This window comes from Onthophagus taurus, chromosome 11, assembly GCF_036711975.1.
Source record: "Onthophagus taurus isolate NC chromosome 11, IU_Otau_3.0, whole genome shotgun sequence".
Classification (NCBI taxonomy): Eukaryota; Metazoa; Arthropoda; class Insecta; order Coleoptera; family Scarabaeidae; genus Onthophagus; species Onthophagus taurus.
This window is the reverse complement of record NC_091976.1, coordinates 5,751,091-5,769,267: the sequence shown is the minus strand read 5'-3', so window position 1 is coordinate 5,769,267 and position 18,177 is coordinate 5,751,091. Positions and strand designations below refer to the sequence as shown.

General features: G+C 33.3%; 2 protein-coding genes and 1 long non-coding RNA gene across 3 annotated transcripts; all 3 read right to left on the bottom strand.

Moving 5' to 3' along the window:
* Window positions 1–3,865: 3,865 nt before the first annotated feature.
* On the bottom strand, window positions 3,866–6,986 carry LOC139431982 (uncharacterized). The gene is made up of 3 exons (XR_011642010.1): window positions 5,126–6,986; window positions 4,701–5,067; window positions 3,866–4,613 (listed from the first exon to the last, which is right to left on the bottom strand). It is a non-coding gene; the product is annotated as an uncharacterized lncRNA (long non-coding RNA).
* A 2,091-nt stretch (window positions 6,987–9,077) lies between these two features.
* LOC139432022 (histone-lysine N-methyltransferase SETMAR-like) lies at window positions 9,078–10,139 on the bottom strand. The gene has a single exon (XM_071200351.1). The coding sequence runs from the start codon at window positions 10,137–10,139 to the stop codon at window positions 9,078–9,080; it is 1,062 nt and encodes a 353-aa protein (XP_071056452.1).
* A 5,659-nt stretch (window positions 10,140–15,798) lies between these two features.
* On the bottom strand, window positions 15,799–17,665 carry LOC111419668 (angiopoietin-related protein 7-like). The gene is made up of 3 exons (XM_023052514.2): window positions 17,527–17,665; window positions 17,291–17,468; window positions 15,799–17,229 (listed from the first exon to the last, which is right to left on the bottom strand). Exons 1-3 carry the CDS (start codon window positions 17,624–17,626, stop codon window positions 15,840–15,842), a joined length of 1,668 nt encoding a protein of 555 aa, XP_022908282.2. The 5' UTR covers window positions 17,627–17,665; the 3' UTR covers window positions 15,799–15,839.
* Window positions 17,666–18,177: the final 512 nt, after the last annotated feature.

The following is an 18,177-nucleotide window of genomic DNA, read 5'->3' as shown; positions in this document are numbered from 1 at the left end:
CGAAGTTTTTATTCAAGTTTTCTTTTATCAGTTGTCAGGGTTTTTCTTCGTTAAAGGCCGTTTTACTTTTAGTTATTTATTTAATAGGTTTACACTATAACAATAATACATTTGTACTTTTATTTGGAATGACGATTGACAATTACTTGCGATTACTCGTTAGTTCTTTTGAGAGTGTTTTCCATAGATAACTTATATAGATGTGACATTTACGCAAAATTTTTGTACACGGCATCAGCGCTCCGAACGGCTCGGCCCATTACTAATATTAAGTAGCGGCTAACGTGATAAATCTTAAATATAAAATTTTCTAATTTTTTTGTGTTGAATTAAATAAAAAAATAAAAGACATTTGTGTATTTTAATAATGTTTTTATTAAAATTATTATCATAAACATAAAGTCTTATTTTAATATAAAAGAACAATAAAACACACTGTTAAAAATTTTACGGAGTGATTTAACTCTTTCGGTATAAGGTGAAATATTACCGCGAAAAAGTGGTAAATTTAACTAAATTCTAATAGGTTGCCAACACATTTGAGAGTCAAAATAACTTTGTTAAAAGATGTTAAAAATACGGTGTTAATCTATTTATTCCTCACAGTGTAACTTTACACTTTTCAACTCTGCATTATGATTAAAAGTAGAATACAAATAATTCGATGTAAACTAACTAAATTTAAAATTGTATTTACCCCGCTATCTAGTTTTCGTTGTGGTCACATGATCTATCACGTGATTCTTCTACAGTATTGGCAATTTTTAGTCGAAGCAAGTCGCAGCGTGCACAAACGTTATTAAATCGTGGATCATTAATTTTTAAATATTTTCTATATTTTTATTAAAATGTATGAGTGGTGCATTCGCGTAAAGTATGACCGAAAGAAGAGAGTTAAGTTAAGTGGGCAAGAATTGGCTAAACAATTGATTGATGAAGCGGGTAAGTATACTTTACTTATCAAATCATTATTTTATACTCTACCTATTAGATAGAATTGCTCGATAAATTCATACTATTTGCATTATTACTGTAAGCTTTACAACGCCGTTGACGAAATTCTTGCATTTCTGTTAAAGTATTTGTCGAGGTTGCTTTCGAAAAATAATAATTATTGTTCTAAATCCACTCACCACAAATTAACCGGACATTTGAATTTTTCAAATCATTTTTTTCTTAATATTGTGTGTATTTAGGTTGCATAATAATAAACATTTTGACTTTTTAGGTTGCTTTAAATTTTCGATTAAAATTTCAAAATTTTGGAAGTCCGAAAGGCAAGTTTCCGAAATATATCGATAAACTATTTAAAACGTACACTTCTAATATGCAAAAAGAACCACCGAAAGGTAATAACTAATAACAAATGAATTGTTTATGCGTTCTGTAAATGTTATTTTTCAGGTTGAGATAAGGATACAAATGCGATTTTAACATTATTTCACTTATTACCACCTATCGCAATGAAAAGAAGATGGGCGAAAAAGGTATCAATTACTGAGGTTCAAAAATTAATATGTTTTCATGATGTAACTTTTTACTATACAGGTAAACGGCGTTTTGCGCCGGTTCGATTTACACCGATTCACAATTACGCCGGTTGGTGCCGGCGTGGGATTCCCCGTTTCGCCCGACATCAAACGACAGTAGGCAAAGAATATTCAATTTGTAGTTTCATTATGGACGACAATAGTGATTCAGAACCCAAACATCGTGCGAAAAAAGCACGAAAAACAATAAGCCTGGAGACAATTACAAAATAGACGTAATTACACGCATTGAAGATGGACAAACCCCACCTTTTGTCTGCAGAGCTCTAAATTTACCTCCGTCCACTGTGACAACAATTATGAAAAACGCTGAGAAAATAAAACATTCCACTCGACAGACAACGGCTGTAAGTGTAAAGAACCTAACTTACAGCCACAACAAAAATATAGAGAAAATGGAAAAAATGTTGCAGTGGGTTGATGATGCCAATCAAAAAAATATTCCTGTAACACGAGTAATCATATGCGAAAAAGAACTATTAACTTTTCTGATTTGAAGACGCAAGAAAACACTGACGAAACTTTCTTGGCAAGCACTGGGTGGTTTACGAGATTCAAATATCGAACCGTAGCACTAAACTAAGCGGCGAAGCAGCGAGCATTGATGTAGCAGCAGCAGCAACTTACCGTCAAAAGTTTCAAGAAATTGTGGAACAAGGGAGTTACCCTGCAGATCTCATCTTCAATTTTGATGAAACAGGCCTCTATTGGCAGAAGTTGCCATCGAGAACGTTTATTTCGCGAGAAGAACGTAGCACTCTTGGATTATCAAAGTATTTCTCAAAAAGTTGTTACTTTTACATACATCCTATTTTATAGACTGACTGTTTTCTTGGGACCAAATGTTTCTGGTTCCTTAAAATTTAAGCCAATGGTTGTGTACCATTCCCAGAATCTACGGGCTTTTAAAGGTCTTGACAAAAGTTCCCTGCCAGTTTTTTTGGAGGTGGAATAAAAAGGGTCACTCAGAAGATATTCACAGACAGGTATAAAAATTATTTTTGCCCTACTGTGCTTAAATTTTGTGTCCAAAATAACCTTCCAGAGAAAGCAATCCTCCTATTAGACAATGCCTTAGGACATTCGCAAAATCTTGACGCCTTAGACACGGGATTGGACGTCAAGGTAATTTACATGCTCTGTAACACAACCTCCGTTTTACAACCCATGGATCAGGGGGTAATTTCTACCTTTAAAACGTATCATTTGCGGATAATATTAAAAGCACTGATTAAGGGCCACCTCTGTATATAGGATATGTATAAATAAACATGTTAGATTGTTCTTAGAATTTTGACATGGAACCTAACCTTATATCGTCTATTATATTTGTGTTCATTTTACGCCGATTTTGTTTATGCCGGTGTCTCTCGGAACAGAACCCTGGCGTAAAACGACGTTTACCTGTACAAATTTGGTTTCTTATAACACAACTGCCTAATGTAATGATATTGAACTTTTTTTACATATATATTATTTTTTTTTTCATTTTATTTTAGCAATCTCCATTGCTTGTTGAAAATATATTGCCTTTGCCTTGCTTTTGAGGAGCGGTTCTCCCTCCCTACCATTGTTAAATTCACTTGTTTAACATAGTTGTGAATAATTATCGCAATAAAATGCGTTAAAATTTTATTTAGTATTGATGTAGTGTGTTCACACTTCTCTAAGTCAAATACTATATTCTTCTTAACAGTTTCATGTATTCTTCTCTTAATATTTCTATTGTGTAGATGATTGCCTAACACATATAATATTATTTTGTATGCCAAAAATAATTTATCCATAAAACTTTTTTTGACATATAATAATCTTCGCTTTTCCACATTGTACTCTTTTTCTAGTATCAGTTTGTACATGTCTACCGATGACGCGTTTGATTCTATGAAGTTATACTTACATAAAATACATTGCTTAATGGATGGATACATTTTTTTCAGTATGTATTCGCTTACATATGCAAGGATGGCCTTCCTTGCAGGATGATTTGATAGGCAACCTTCTGGAATAATAAATTCTTTCCTTGTTTCTTCAGCCTCCGAATGTGGCGACTGAAAAAAATATTTAATTGAATGTATAAGAAGTAAGCCTTAGGGCCGGTACGAAATAGTGATGTAGATTTTCAGGAAACTAGAGTACTCGTACGACAAATACATGAATGCAGTGAATAAACCCATTTTTACATTTATGTGTATGATAAGTTACAGGTTAGTTTGTTAGAATAAAACGGCCCTTAGTATAAAAAAAAATATATATATAATATTACCTGAGTAACAAACGTTTTTAATGTAAAAAAACAATTCGGAATTGTCGTTCTCACAATTCTTCCCTATGGAATGGGATGACGACATGCCATACATTAAAATACTTCTGTATATATTTAAAAAATGAGTTGGAGTTGGATTATTGTACCTGTATCCAGCCATCCTCACTTTAGCGAAAAAATTTTCTAGTGGATCTTGATTGGCTGTTCGTGGGTAGATTATTTTAAAGTTTAATTCTGTACATTTTTTATAATACAGCCGAACATTTTTTATTGTTAAAATAAAATTTTTAATGGATGGTGGTATAGAACGTCTGCCATTAGGAAAATGAAATGTCATTGAATCAAGAACCTTTAATGCTGTACTCCAAAATGAATGGTGTTCTGATTTATTTGAAACCCCCTTCCTTAATGGTTTAGAGTTGTTGTATTGTGAGTGACCATTTAAGCTGTCGAAGAGGGAGTCAAAGAATAAACAGCATTGTGCCGTTCCTAATGCAGACTCATCTAATTTCATGGTTTTGACTCCACCCAATTCTTCATTATTTTCAACAGTCCACCCTAAAATATGCATAAAGTCAAAATGTTTAAATATTTATCGTCAATCTCAACCCAAATTAAGTTATATGTTTGTAATGAAAAATAGATTTAACTTTTAAAATATTAACTTGTGTCCTCACTTTAAAAACGTGTATTTGAAAAGATATTGAAGCTTCTTCTGTAATTTTGGTTAGTATTCGGAATACTCCCGTATGTGGGTCCATTTTATAGATTTGTATAATATCTTTCCATTTAGCAATCTAAAACAGAAATACCAATGAATAATTGTGTGAAAAGTAATGACAAGAAGAAATAAATGTTATTTGATGTTGATGATGCTTACTTACATGATGTACATGATCCTTCTTAAAATGCAAATCTGCTTGCAATAAATTATTTCTGACGCCTTTCAGTAGATGAGGAACGTCAAAAAGTGGTATTATTTTTTGATTGCCTACTGCAAACACATAATCGTACAATTCCTCACCCTGTTTTTCTATTTTTCTTTCGTTTCATTCACTAAACATTTAATAGCACTACTATTATTTCGGCCTTGGTCACAAACTGTGGCGACAATGTGTAATCCAACTTCTTCTACTGCCAATACAATTTCTTTTATTATAGTTTGGATTTTAAAAGCAATTGTAGCACTTTACAGAAATTGAAATAAATTGGCTGCTTCCATTTTGAGTGAATGCCACGAAGCATAAACACCTATAAAAAAATAGAATCATATCTGAAATCGTTTTTATATAGTGATATATTCACTCACCTGAACATGGTTGGCAATTTTATTTGATCGCTCTAGACCATAATCTTCAAATCCATATACTACATCTTCCGTAGTGTTATATTGTAAATGTGGTTGGATGCTCATTTCATCAAACAACAAAATACAGAATTTATCCTTTTCGTTGGTGAAATATTTAACTGTTGTTTGAATTACATTTAAAATTGCTTGATGTAGTACTGGCCGTAGAGGAACATTCTTTAAAACCCTTTGCACTGTCCTTTTGGATGGCAAGGTGAAGATATCTCCTAACACCTTATACCCCTTTCCATTTTGTAGCATTAAATTTAATGCCAATATTTTGTCATCAAGCGTATAACGCCTCCCCTGCAACCTTCTTTCTTCGTTGTCGTATTGGCTCAAAAAAAAAGGATTGTTTTAGTCTGTCTAAACTTGAAATTGACTGCTTAAAAAGTTGTCTCTTTGGTAATAATTTTCGTTTATTTCTTTGGGATGTTATACACTGGCGCTGGAATTTCCTCTTATACATCACTGCTTTCCTGTATAAATGTTGGGCTTTTGGTGATAAATCGTCTTGTTTGTGGACACCAACTTCCTCCAATAAACTCTCCCTTTGTTTAGCTGTCAAAAAATATCGGAATGAAATTATATATATATACAGTAACGCCCAGCTTAACCCATTAACGCCTAAGGATAATTGCACCCATCCTTAAATGGGGATTTGTTAGAAAAATAAAGATTAGTATAGATCACCCCAATAATCTCTTTCCTCTTCTGTTTCATTTTCTTCATCTTCTGTTTCTTCACGTGTCGGTTCTTCATTTAATTCGATTGGTGTTTCAGTCGGGTCATTGATGTTTTTATTTTCGTCGAAAATGATACTTTCTCCATAAATTATTTTCTTGTTTGTTAGGTCCCAAAGTTGATAGCCATTAGCAGTGTATCCTATCATTATGCAGGTGTCAGCGTTTGAGTCGAACTTCTTCCTTAATTGTTTTGGTTTTAAGTTGTATGCAATACATCCATGAAAATCTATTTGAGAGCATCTGAAGAGTAAACGTGCCAATTTAGAGCTTTTTTGAATGAATGTTGGCTGGGATATAGGGTTTTAAAGAGCATGGTGAAATTTGCCAACAAAACCTTAAAATCAAAATAACTCAAAAACGAAAAAGGTTAGGTACCTATAACTTTTATGAAAGTCAACATATTTTTTTACGTACAATTAAAAGGTGCAATAAAAACTATAGCATTCCGTTTAAAATAACGAAGTTATGGTCTACTTCCGGTAGCCAGAACACAACAAGGTACACACCTCAACCAAACGGAGTTACTAAAAGAGCAAACAGAACACTTATTGAAAAAGCAAAATCTATGTTATTGGATTCAAAACTGTAATTTACCATGATGTTCAATGACTTACACCCAGACTTACACCCGTCGTCAAATGTAACTAATGACAACAATAATACAAACATGGACCCAAAACCTCCAAAATTCCATAACTTTCTAATAAAAAAACCTGCATTTTGTGCATGTTTTAATAAATTTCGCAATATGAGGCAAACTACAATAAATAGGTATGGGAATGTTTATAGATAATTTGTAGAGAATTAAATTCTCTTTCTGATAGGCTTAAAAAATATGGGGCGTTCCATTTAAAATTTTCGACTTTCTCGCCATTGAATATGGAGAAAGAGTAATTCAATTGTTGACCACCCTGTATAAGATACTCCGATACAACAAATGACAGTCTATTTGACAACATCTGAAGAGTAATCGTGTAAACGTAGATCTTTTTTGAATGAACGTTGGCTGAGATATGGAGTTTTAAAGAGCATGTTGAAATTTACCAAAAAAACGAAAAACGCTAGGTACCAATAACTGTTATCAAAGTCAACCTATTTTTTCACGCACAATTAAACAGTATAATAAAAACTATAGCATTTCATTTAAAATAGCGAAGTTATGGTCTACTTCCGGTAGACCGGAAGTGGCGCCCATCTTGAAAATATTTTAGATCGAAATTTCTGAATGAACAACCCAAAAAAATCAAATCTTTACGAATAGTGGAACCTGAAAAAGTTCTAACGAACCAGTTACATGAGACAGCCTGTACATACCGATTGGTAACTTTAATTTTAGGAGATACACCCAACACGGACGTACGTATAAGTATACTATTGTGTGTGCATATGCGCGCGGAGTATGTTTGTTTATCCCCCACTTAACGACACCGAATATACACACACGCGTATACTTATACGTACGTCCGTGTTGGGTGTATCTCCTAGAATTAAAGTTACCAATCGGTATATTATGAATATTATTATTTATTTGTTGGGATTTGTATTTCAAATGTGGTATGTACCTGAATTTCAGAAGGAAACAACTCTACTGTTGACTTAGCATATTTTTCAAACACATCAGCGGTAATTTTTTTGTTATCTGAAAACATACATTCGACGATTATATGTACGAGATCTGTCTGATGTTTTTTGTCTAAGGATTGATGTTGCTGAAAATATTTTAATACCAGTTGACCTTTAATGGTTTGTTTTAATGTCTGTTCTAAACTTTCTTTGGTAAACTCCGACCAGAGAGTGGGCGGCGTAGACTAAAAATTACCTCGTTTTACTAATTACTTAATTAAATTATAAATTATAATTTGCGTTCCATTAGTAAAAAAGAAAATTGGCTAATAGGCTTGTTTTAGTTCGAGAGTTGTGGAGTTCTGAACGGTTCTGAACTAAAACAAGCCTAATAGAAGTAACTGAGCTAAACATATAAGTAACATATAAACAAATCAATAAGCAGGTTGTCATTCCGCATAATAATATAAAAATATATAAATAAAAAACTTACATCGTTCGGCGCCGGACTAATTACAAACGGAATATTCTCTAACCATGAACCGAGGGGTAAACCGCTAGTTCAAATTTTGTACACCTACTTCCCCTTTGATAAATAATTCCTTATACTTCCTACTTACATTCCTAGTATTTCCCTGTACTTCCGTGTATTTCCTCATAATTCCTTATACTTCCCGATACTTCCCCGTACTTCCGTGTACTTCCCCGTAATTCCTCTTACATACTCGTACCTCCTCTCCCTTCGGACGGCATATCCACGTGTGCATTTAAGTAAAACACCCAAATAAAACTCAATAAAAATTAACATATTCTTTGATAAATAAAAACATTGAGTTTTTCTACAGGGTGAGTCAATAGTGCGGGGACGGAAGATAGTGGCTATACTATTGAAAATAAAAGAAATGTTTTTATGCCATCATATATTACCATCAAAGCTGTATCGATTAAAATTATTTTCAGCTATACAGGGTGTTTCACTATTCCAGGACCATACTCAACTTCATTTTTTTAAATGGAACGCTATGTATTTTTTTACATATTCTGATTTGCTGTCTTAAATGCTACGACTGCATATCTTGTTTTTAAATTTTGAATGCAAGGTTGCCAAGTTATTATTTTTTTTGTGAAAAAGTTTGAAAATTCAGGTGGTCACTTAAAATTCGTTATCTGCATTAATATTGAATATTGAAGATTGCAATTTGGGGTGTCGATAAACAAAGCTTGGGTCTTTCGAACACTGTTCATACTATTGGATATCATTGTACAGGGTGTTTAGCAAAAGCGATTAATTTATGCAATGTTTGGAGAACCATAACTTTGTTATTTTAAATGGAACACCCCGTATTTTTCTAAGGTTTCGGATAGCCTTATTAATTCTCTTTTATTTTTGTTAAGCATATGATATATCTAATACATGTACTTTTTGAGAAAATTAGACTGTTTTAAAAATGTCAGTATAAACGTGATTTATTTACAAAATGTAGGCTATGGAACAACATTTTTGAACATATAAGTAAGTTTATGTCGAAAAAGATATAGGTGCAATACACAATATTAAAAAAAATACAATGAAGAATTAAGCAACAACCATTAACAAAACAAAATTAAAGTAAATGTTCAATATAGCCTCCTTGTTGTTGAACACAAGTTTCAATTCGTCTAAGAAATGAAACATTAACGTTCTGCAACATGTTTACGTTTATTGTTTCAAACGCATCGCGAATACGATTCATCATATTTGCTTTCGTCGTTGGTGGTTCTTCATATACCAAGCTTTTTACATATCCCCACAAAAAAAAATCTAATTTTGTCAAATCCGGAGAACGTGGTGGCCATCTAACAGGACCTCCTCTGCCTACCCACCGATCAACAAAAATTCTGTCTAAATGTCTTCTAACTATCCTACTATAGTGAGGTGGCGCACCGTCGTGCTGAAACCACATTCTTTGCCGAACGTTTAGTGGAACATCTCCTAAAAGTGCTGGCAGGTGATTTTCCAAAAAATTCCAATAAGATTCTCCGTTAACGTTTCCCTCGAAAAAATACGGCCCGATCAAACAAGATCCTACTATCCCTGCCCAGACATTTACAGACCATCGATGTTGGTGGTCTACTGGTCGTATAAAATGAGGATTGATAGTATCATAATAATGAAAGTTATGGCGGTTAACGTAGCCATTTTTGTGAAACGTTGCCTCATCGCTGAATAATAGATAATCAAAAAAATTATACTCTTGTTGAACTTTTTCTAATGCCCATTCCGAAAATTCTAGCCTTTTCTGGAAATCAGTTGCATCAAGTTCTTGTACTAATTGAATATGGTATGGATGAAATTTATATTTTCGTAAGATTCTTGAAACAGACGTTTGGCTGACGTTAAGCTCATTGCTTATTTTGCGTGTACTAGTGTGCGGGTTTTCAACTACCTTTAATAATACAGAAAGTTCGTTCTCTTCCCGAGTGGTTCGTTTCTCGCGATCTTTTTTTTCGTATTTGACGTGTCCTGTTCTTTCAAACCTTTCTTGAAGGTTTTCAAATGCTTCAACCCTAGGATGCCTACGCTCTGGAAATTGTTGAGCGTAAAGTCTAGAGGCAAGAAATGGATTTCGCTCTCCCGCACCCAAGAAATATACCATATCAATAAGTTCTTCTTGACTAAAATTCATTTTAATCAAACAACAGATTTTGGAAACACGTTATGAACAAACAAAGAGAAATCAAAACTTAATTGTTTGACACTTCGTATTGCTATAAAAATCTTTTCAAAGCCTACTTTTTTTTAATAAATCACGTTTATGCCGACATTTTTAAAGCAGTCTAATTTTCTCAAAAAGTACACGTATTAGAGATACCATATGCTTAACAAAAATGAAAGATAATTAATAAGGCTATCCGAAACCTTAGAAAAATACGGGGTGTTCCATTTAAAATAACAAAGTTATGGTTCTCCAAACATTGCATAAATTAATCGCTTTTGCTAAACACCCTGTACAATGATATCCAATAGTATGAACAGTGTTCGAAAGACCCAAGCTTTGTTTATCGACACCCCAAATTGCAATCTTCAATATTCAATATTAATGCAGATAACGAATTTTAAGTGACCACCTGAATTTTCAAACTTTTTCACAAAAAAAATAATAACTTGGCAACCTTGCATTCAAAATTTAAAAACAAGATATGCAGTCGTAGCATTTAAGACAGCAAATCAGAATATGTAAAAAAATACATAGCGTTCCATTTAAAAAAATGAAGTTGAGTATGGTCCTGGAATAGTGAAACACCCTGTATAGCTGAAAATAATTTTAATCGATACAGCTTTGATGGTAATATATGATGGCATAAAAACATTTCTTTTATTTTCAATAGTATAGCCACTATCTTCCGTCCCCGCACTATTGACTCACCCTGTATATAAAAACAGAAAATAATAATACTGACAAAACAGATTTAAAGCTTTTTATAATTTTGTTTGAAAGCTTTGTATAATTTCTTTATTTCTACGTCATCATGTCTGCTAATTTGAAATATGCCGTTACCAAGTAAATTAATGGGACCGTAAAATACATACTCTTCATCTACAACCGCGATGTCTGGTGTTTTCGGCCATACAAAAAAATCCAAATCTTGTCGTAAGAACTGAATTTTGTACGTTTTGCTGTCGGTTTTTTGAACAGTTTTGCCTATATAGTACCATCTTTCTTCATAAAATACAGCGTAATATTTGTCAACCTAAAAGTATGAATTAGGTGAAATAAAACATTTAGACAAAAAAAAGAGTATCATCGATCTGATTAATTATTTTGGGATTAGCAGATAAAACATTTGTTGCGTCGTTTAGTAAAGAAAAAAAGTCTGTTATAAACAGTTGATTATTGTCAATATTGTCTCTTTTGCGTTTAGATCTTTCACTTCTTCCGTACTTTTCTAATTTCCATTTTGAAGAGCTAGTCTGGGGAGAATTATTACGAGTAACAATTTTTCGTGTAGGAACTCGTGTAAGGGTGTCAGTCGAGATTTCGGTCTTTGTTGGAGTTACACACTCGGTTACGCCGATTGATACTTAATCGGATACTTCTGAGGAAACATTTTCTTTATCGGTTTCCGAGGTGGTTTCATTAAAGTAAATATTTTCAATACTCTTCAGACATTCATGATGAGATGTGTCAGTACGGTCAACTGGTGTTACGGAAATATTTTCTAGTATAATAATCTTTTGTGAATTATTTTCAACTGAAGAACTTGCACGTGAAGAACACGGATTTGGGTTCAACGTCAAATAATCAGTAATTGATGTTTCCCTGCGTTTACTTTCAACAATAGTTGCCGGTGCATTAATTTGATCGTTCGTATGCGCAGTAATATGTTTACTTAAAAAATGTTTATGAATATTAGCATCTTGGTTGACAAGTGTCTTTTTTGGACACCTTTTGGATTTTGCAACTTTGACCACAAAAGCAAGTCACAGTGCAAGAAAAATGTTTATCTAATCCTTTTTGAATTTTTAGGCTTATACCATTACATTTTGATTCAAATATTAACCATTGTTCCTGACTAACTTTTGTTTTAAGCCAGCACGTAAGAGCTTTTAATATAACGCACTTTTCTGTTTCCTGATCTGTAGCTGCAGTCTCACTTAATGGTTGTGCTGAGGGGGGTGGTAATGTCTGCTCAGAAATGTTTTCAGTTATGTCGGTTTGCGTAGACTGAGTCGATATTATTCTCTCGTATTTGGATTTATAAAATTTGGAAATTAAAACTATTTGTTTTTTCGTGCCAGATAGCAATTTAAATTGCTGCGGATTATTTTTAAAAATCCCGTAAAACAAATTTTTTTCTTCCAAAGTTAGTAATTCATGTAATTCATCATTTCTAATAAATGCTTCTATTTTTTCTAGATCATTTTCGTCAATCGTACCAAGCAGCACCTCATTATCAAATCCGCTAATAATAAGAATTTCCTTAACATTTTCATTTAATTGAAATTGTAGAAAATTTTCGGCCTCTTGAAAACAGCGATAGCGATTAGAATTTACGAGCGAATTTAACACCATTGACTCTTCACGATATGTTAATATAAATTTAAATTTTAATATGATACTCATTCAATCTTACCTTTGAATGAAAACGATGCTTCTACTAGTAACAATTCACACACCCTTTATGAAACAGAAACTGCGCACCTAATACTAGATCTAGCTTGTTTATGGAACATCGTAACTTCGATCGTTAGATATCGTGTTTAATCGTGTTCGATCGTGTTTCAATATATCCCCAAATTTCCCTAAATAATTCCCCGTACTTCCCCAAACTTCTTCGATAATTCCCCGTAATTCCTTGTACTTCCCCGTAATTACTCGCATCTCCTCATAACTCCCCAGACTTCCCCATAATTCGTCGAACTTCCCCATAATTCCTCCACATTTTCCCTATTTTGTACACCCACTTCCCCAGCGGTTTACCCCTCGCCATGAACCCACACTTGATTGTGCCGCCGACTTTGTCGATGCTAAAGGTGTGAAATAACCCTAAGTGCACAGAAATAAAATATAAGTATTTGCTTAACTGCGTCTACAATCATAACATCATACATTTTCTTCTTTCCACTTGAATAGATTGCATCGAAATTTAATTCGTTTCCCGAATTTTTCGTACGGTATTAAGTTATCAACGTCTGATATAGTAAGTTCTTTGAGAACTGTCTATTCCTTTTTCTAAAATAATTTTTTTGTTATTGGATTAATTAGCGAAATAAACAATGGCAATTACGGTATATCTCGTTGCCAAATTAAACAAATTATTTAGACGCCACACGTAAATGTATCCGGAAAACTGAAATTATTCGTTTTAAATTCAAGTCGCACCAGTCATCATAAGAGAATGAATAAAAAAACTAGAAAGATACTGTAACGAATTTCTTGACTCTTGTCGATGTTTAAAATAAAATACTATCTGGTAGTAACAACAGTTTTCACTTTTAAAACAAAAGGATATTGGTTAAGAGTGATGCCATCTTATTTTAAAATGACATTTTTCTCTCAGTGTAGACGGAATACAATATCGGCAAGCAGGGTCAAGGGACCACCCAATTTCCGGTACATTAAAGTCACCGCAAATCAAGAATCCCTCATTAGGGTGTCGCTCAATCACATCTATTAGGGATTGGGAGAATTGCGAAAGCGCAGCGTTGTCATTCGGCGGTATATAAGCACAACATATATTAAGCACAGGGGAACCACTTCTTAAAGCTACACACACCGCTTCAACACCTGTAAATCAGTCCGGGCGCTCCGCACTGGGAATCACCCTAGAATCGGCCAACAAAACACCGCCACCACGCCGAGCACCCACATCAACGTTCATGAACCATTGATTCAATTCCGGGACAGAGCCATGTTTCTGTAAGAGACACAACATCCAAATCCACGTTTAGAAGGTTTGTGCTAAAAATAGTGCTTTAGTTTCGCAAACCGCGCACATCTGGTAGTAGATAGAGATGGATTTGTTTGGCGTCATCATTAAGAGAAGAATATTAGTGAATTATTTAAATGCGATAAAAAAATTATTCCAGTTTACGCAAATCTTCGTCGGTGTTCATTTGAATGACACGACTACTGTCATTTTTCCGGACAAGAATCTTACAGTTGCGCGTCCAGATGTATTTGTAATTCTTTTCTCTAGCCACGGCTCTAGTAGTGCCAAATAATTTCTTATTAGCAACTGTGAGATGCTGATTAATGAAAACACTGCTGTGATAAACCCTCAATCGCAAACCCTGGACGGGATCCCTTACGGAGGGATGTTCTTTGGTCGGCTCTTATCTCCAAATTGCGGCACACGATGAACGACATCAAATCATCTGTTTTTAACGGGATCTCAAGAAAGTCACCTATTTTATTAATGATTTGAGTAATATTCTCATCCGACTTTTCAGGAATACCCTGTAGCTCCAGATTGTTGCGCCTGGAATACTGCTCTAAGTCCGCGACCTTAGTGGACAAATTGTCAACTTGTTTCCTCAACAAAGCATTCTCTGTACACTACTCCGATTACTTTACACTTCTCTTTAAGGAGTATTTCGAAGTCGGTAATCTGGTCAGAGCAGAATTGCACCGACTGTATAAGGTCGTCATTATTAGCTTTCATATTCCTAAGTTCCGATCGAATTTCCCTAACCATCTCATAAACGGCATCGAGAGTCGGGACGGGGGCTGTGACACGATTTAAATCATGCGGTAATATTGTCCTCCTACGATTATCAGAGGATGAACGGCAACCAGGACATTTCCACGACGATCCGGAGGTAAAGAGGGCAGAAGCTGCCGCTTTGGAGAGCTCCACGCATTTGGCGTGAAACCAAAGATCGCAGGACACGCAGTGTATCTCTGAAAAATTTGTCCTGCTTTATCTCTCCCCACCATCTGTCCGCATACCCCGCACTGTGATGACGGCATCGAAACTAGTTTTTACACCACGAACCGAAACTAATAGGTCAAATGAGATAATTAGAAATTACTCTTATGCAGTACAATCAACGGAAGAAAAACAAACGAAAACGGACGGAGGAGGTTATCACGAGTGAAACGACACTGATATAATACAACTCCGACAACTTTTAATCGTCAAAAAAGAAAAAATTAGAAGGAACTACACGATCACGTACATTTGCTATGGCGTTAACTCGATGAATGTAGTTGAACTACTAGTTGTTGAACTACTAATTCTCTGTTAAAGATAATCGTCAACAGGGGTCATAATTGTTGAACAAAAGTACCTTTCGCAAGGTTCCTCTTGCCCTATGGAGACTTATGATTATTATTCATAATCCATGAGTCTTTATATTATTCTCTTAAACCTAACAATTACGGGATGCATCATGAGTTCATTGAAATTAAACAAAAATAAAACCCAACATAAAATAAAAAATTAAAGAAAATAAAAATTTAATTTTTGCTTTTTGGGTGTTCGGATTACTGCGGTTCGGATTATCGAGGTTCTACTGTATTAGTTATCCTCGAGTGGAATTATTGATTTTTGATCTATGTGTGTTATAGAATTGGTAACCTTCTATCGTTTATCATCCCTCAACCGTTAGTTTGTCGCCTTTCCTTTTCCAAATAACCTTTAGTTGTTTTTCTCTAAATGTATGTGCCTGTGTGATTATCTCTTGTAATTCGACAAAATGTAATCTTGTTGTTAAAATATTGTAAATATAATTAATTTTTCTTTTTATGAAATCTACTTCTCTACATATACTGGATTGAGGTTACATCAAGTGGACAGGGAGTTTCAAATGTCTTGGATTTGTTATTAAATATATCGCGATAATTAGTATTTTTTATTTATTATCAAATTATTTTTATTTCTTACAACACATCATATGGTTGAAAAGATAAATCTTGAAATTGTTTCAAATGTTGTGTAGGTCTTATCATCATTTTGGCAGCTTTTAAAGAATAATTTTTTAACCAAGAAAACCAAACAATTCCTTTACCATCATCTATAGACTGTTTATAATGAAATCCGTTTAAATTCGAATTAAAACAGCTATCGAACCACCATCCGCTTCCATAAGTAACAGCACAAGAATGTTTCGAGTTATCATTTTTTTTATCATAAGTACTAAATTTCATGTTATTATTATAGAGGAGATCATTTGAGAGCGTCCCACTAAAACGTCCGAGTGTTAATCGATAATTTTCATATTCACTTGCAATTTTAAATGATTCATATTCAGCCCATTTTTTTTCGTTATCATAACTTTCCAATTCTATTCGTAATATTAGGTCGTTTTGATTCGATAGTCGGTGAAGATAATCGTTTCCGAACCAAAATTCTCTACGTAAATCGCCAAAACCATGTTTATATTGGTACCAAGATTTATTGAAATTTTCCTGGTATTCGAATGAACTTCTGTTTTGGATCACCATCCAACCCTGTTGGCACGATCTCACTCCATAATCTCTTGTTTCTTCCTTTAAATTGATTAAATGTGTGTGAAATTTGAATATGCCAGATTGGTTTTTGACAGAGGTGCAAAATGTGTAATCGAAAGAATTTGATAAAGTCAAAGATTCTTCATTGATTGTTATGTTTGTGTTCGTTTCGTCTGGTTTGTTGTATTCTTTAATCAGTTTTTCGATATTTTCATTTTGCGATTTAAAATTTTCAGTTAACACATTTTTGATATCGGTTTTTTCAAAAGAATTTTTTAAATTTTCTGTGGTATTTTCGACATTTTTTATTTTAGTTAAAACGTTTTCTAAAAGTTCATCTTGATGTTTTTTTTCTAGTTTATTATTAATTTGATCAGTTGATTTTTCTAAAACATTTATCTTTATGAAAATTTCATCGAGATGGACTGGAACCCGATTTAGTTTGTAATCTAAATCGTTTAATTTAGATTGTAATTCATCTCGAGTGTTTTCGATTAATACGATTGCAGTTTTATCGGCTTCTTTGGATTTAGTACAGTTTTCCATTAGATTTTCTATGTTTAAATTTTGTGATTTAAAGTTTTCATTGAGAACGTTTTTGATGTCGGATTTATCACACGAATCTTTTAAATCTTTTACATTAATTTCGGTTTTGTTTATTTTACTTAAAACTTTCTCTAAAACTTCACCTTGATTTTTGTCGCCAAATTTATCATTAAAGGAATGTTTTAATTCATTTATGATTTTCGTGGACATTTCATCAAACATCGTTGGAATTAGATTTAAATTTGTTTCTAAATCGTTCATTTTAGCTTGAGATCTAAAAATAAAAATTGCTGTGGCTATAAAAACAGTAACTATTTAGTTAACTCAATTATTACTTGCTTATAATACCCAATTTTCTATCAAGAATTGATAGTTGAGAATGCAAAGATGAAACCTGTGATTGAACAGTATCACAACCTTGTACTTTTTCTTGTAAATTTCTTATATTAGTATCCATTATAGAAAGGAGATTGTTAATGTTATTAAAATCATCACACTTGTTTGGTTTCTCTTCTACAAGTATAAAAATGTTAATTAAAAATTAATTATTAGTTGTTATTATAGTACTTACTATTATTCGACATGGATTCTATTGAATTTGGAGTAAATAAAAATATTGCAACAAACAAGAAAATCATCTTCACAATCGCGTTTGCCAATATGTATAACATTTTCAGTATCTCTTGGTTATATATAATAAAGCATCACTGAAAAAATTTCAAGGGCAACCTCTTCATCGAAGTTGTCCCTTAATGGTCCCCGTATGGGAGATTCTCGATGTTGTGCAGAAAACGGGTCTATTTTTATGCCACACTACCTCGATTTGAATTCTTGATAAAAAAATATTAATAAAATGTAAATCAGATGGATTTACATATAAGGTGGTAATTACACTGTGCTGCAAGCTTGAACTTATTTTTGTGTACATCCTAAGTATGGCAGCTGTCAGAAACCTGAATGAAAAAAGAAACACGTATCGTGTTACAAAAAAAGTTGAAGGCATATTTAAAATCAGCAATCCAAAATTAACCCGGCGACTGCGTTGTGAATTTATCTATCATTAATTGTGTGGTGGGGTTATAATTACCCCAACTTTATTTTAACGGTGCAACAATAGAAAACACATTTTTTTAATAACTTTGAAAAATTAGTAGATTTTGTGTGTTTTTTTATATCAAATAAATATTTTTTGAAAGAGTTATTAATAATAATAATAATAATA

Coding starts and splice junctions, on each gene's coding strand:
- LOC111419668 (XM_023052514.2), bottom strand. CDS start 17,626: ATGTTATACATATTGGCAAACGCGATTGTGAAGATGATTTTCTTGTTT. Junction 17,469..17,526: donor AGAATCCATGTCGAATAATA/GTAAGTACTATA, acceptor TTATACTTGTAG/AAGAGAAACCAAACAAGTGT. Junction 17,230..17,290: donor AAATTGGGTATTATAAGCAA/GTAATAATTGAG, acceptor TTTTATTTTTAG/ATCTCAAGCTAAAATGAACG.
- LOC139432022 (XM_071200351.1), bottom strand. CDS start 10,139: ATGAATTTTAGTCAAGAAGAACTTATTGATATGGTATATTTCTTGGGT.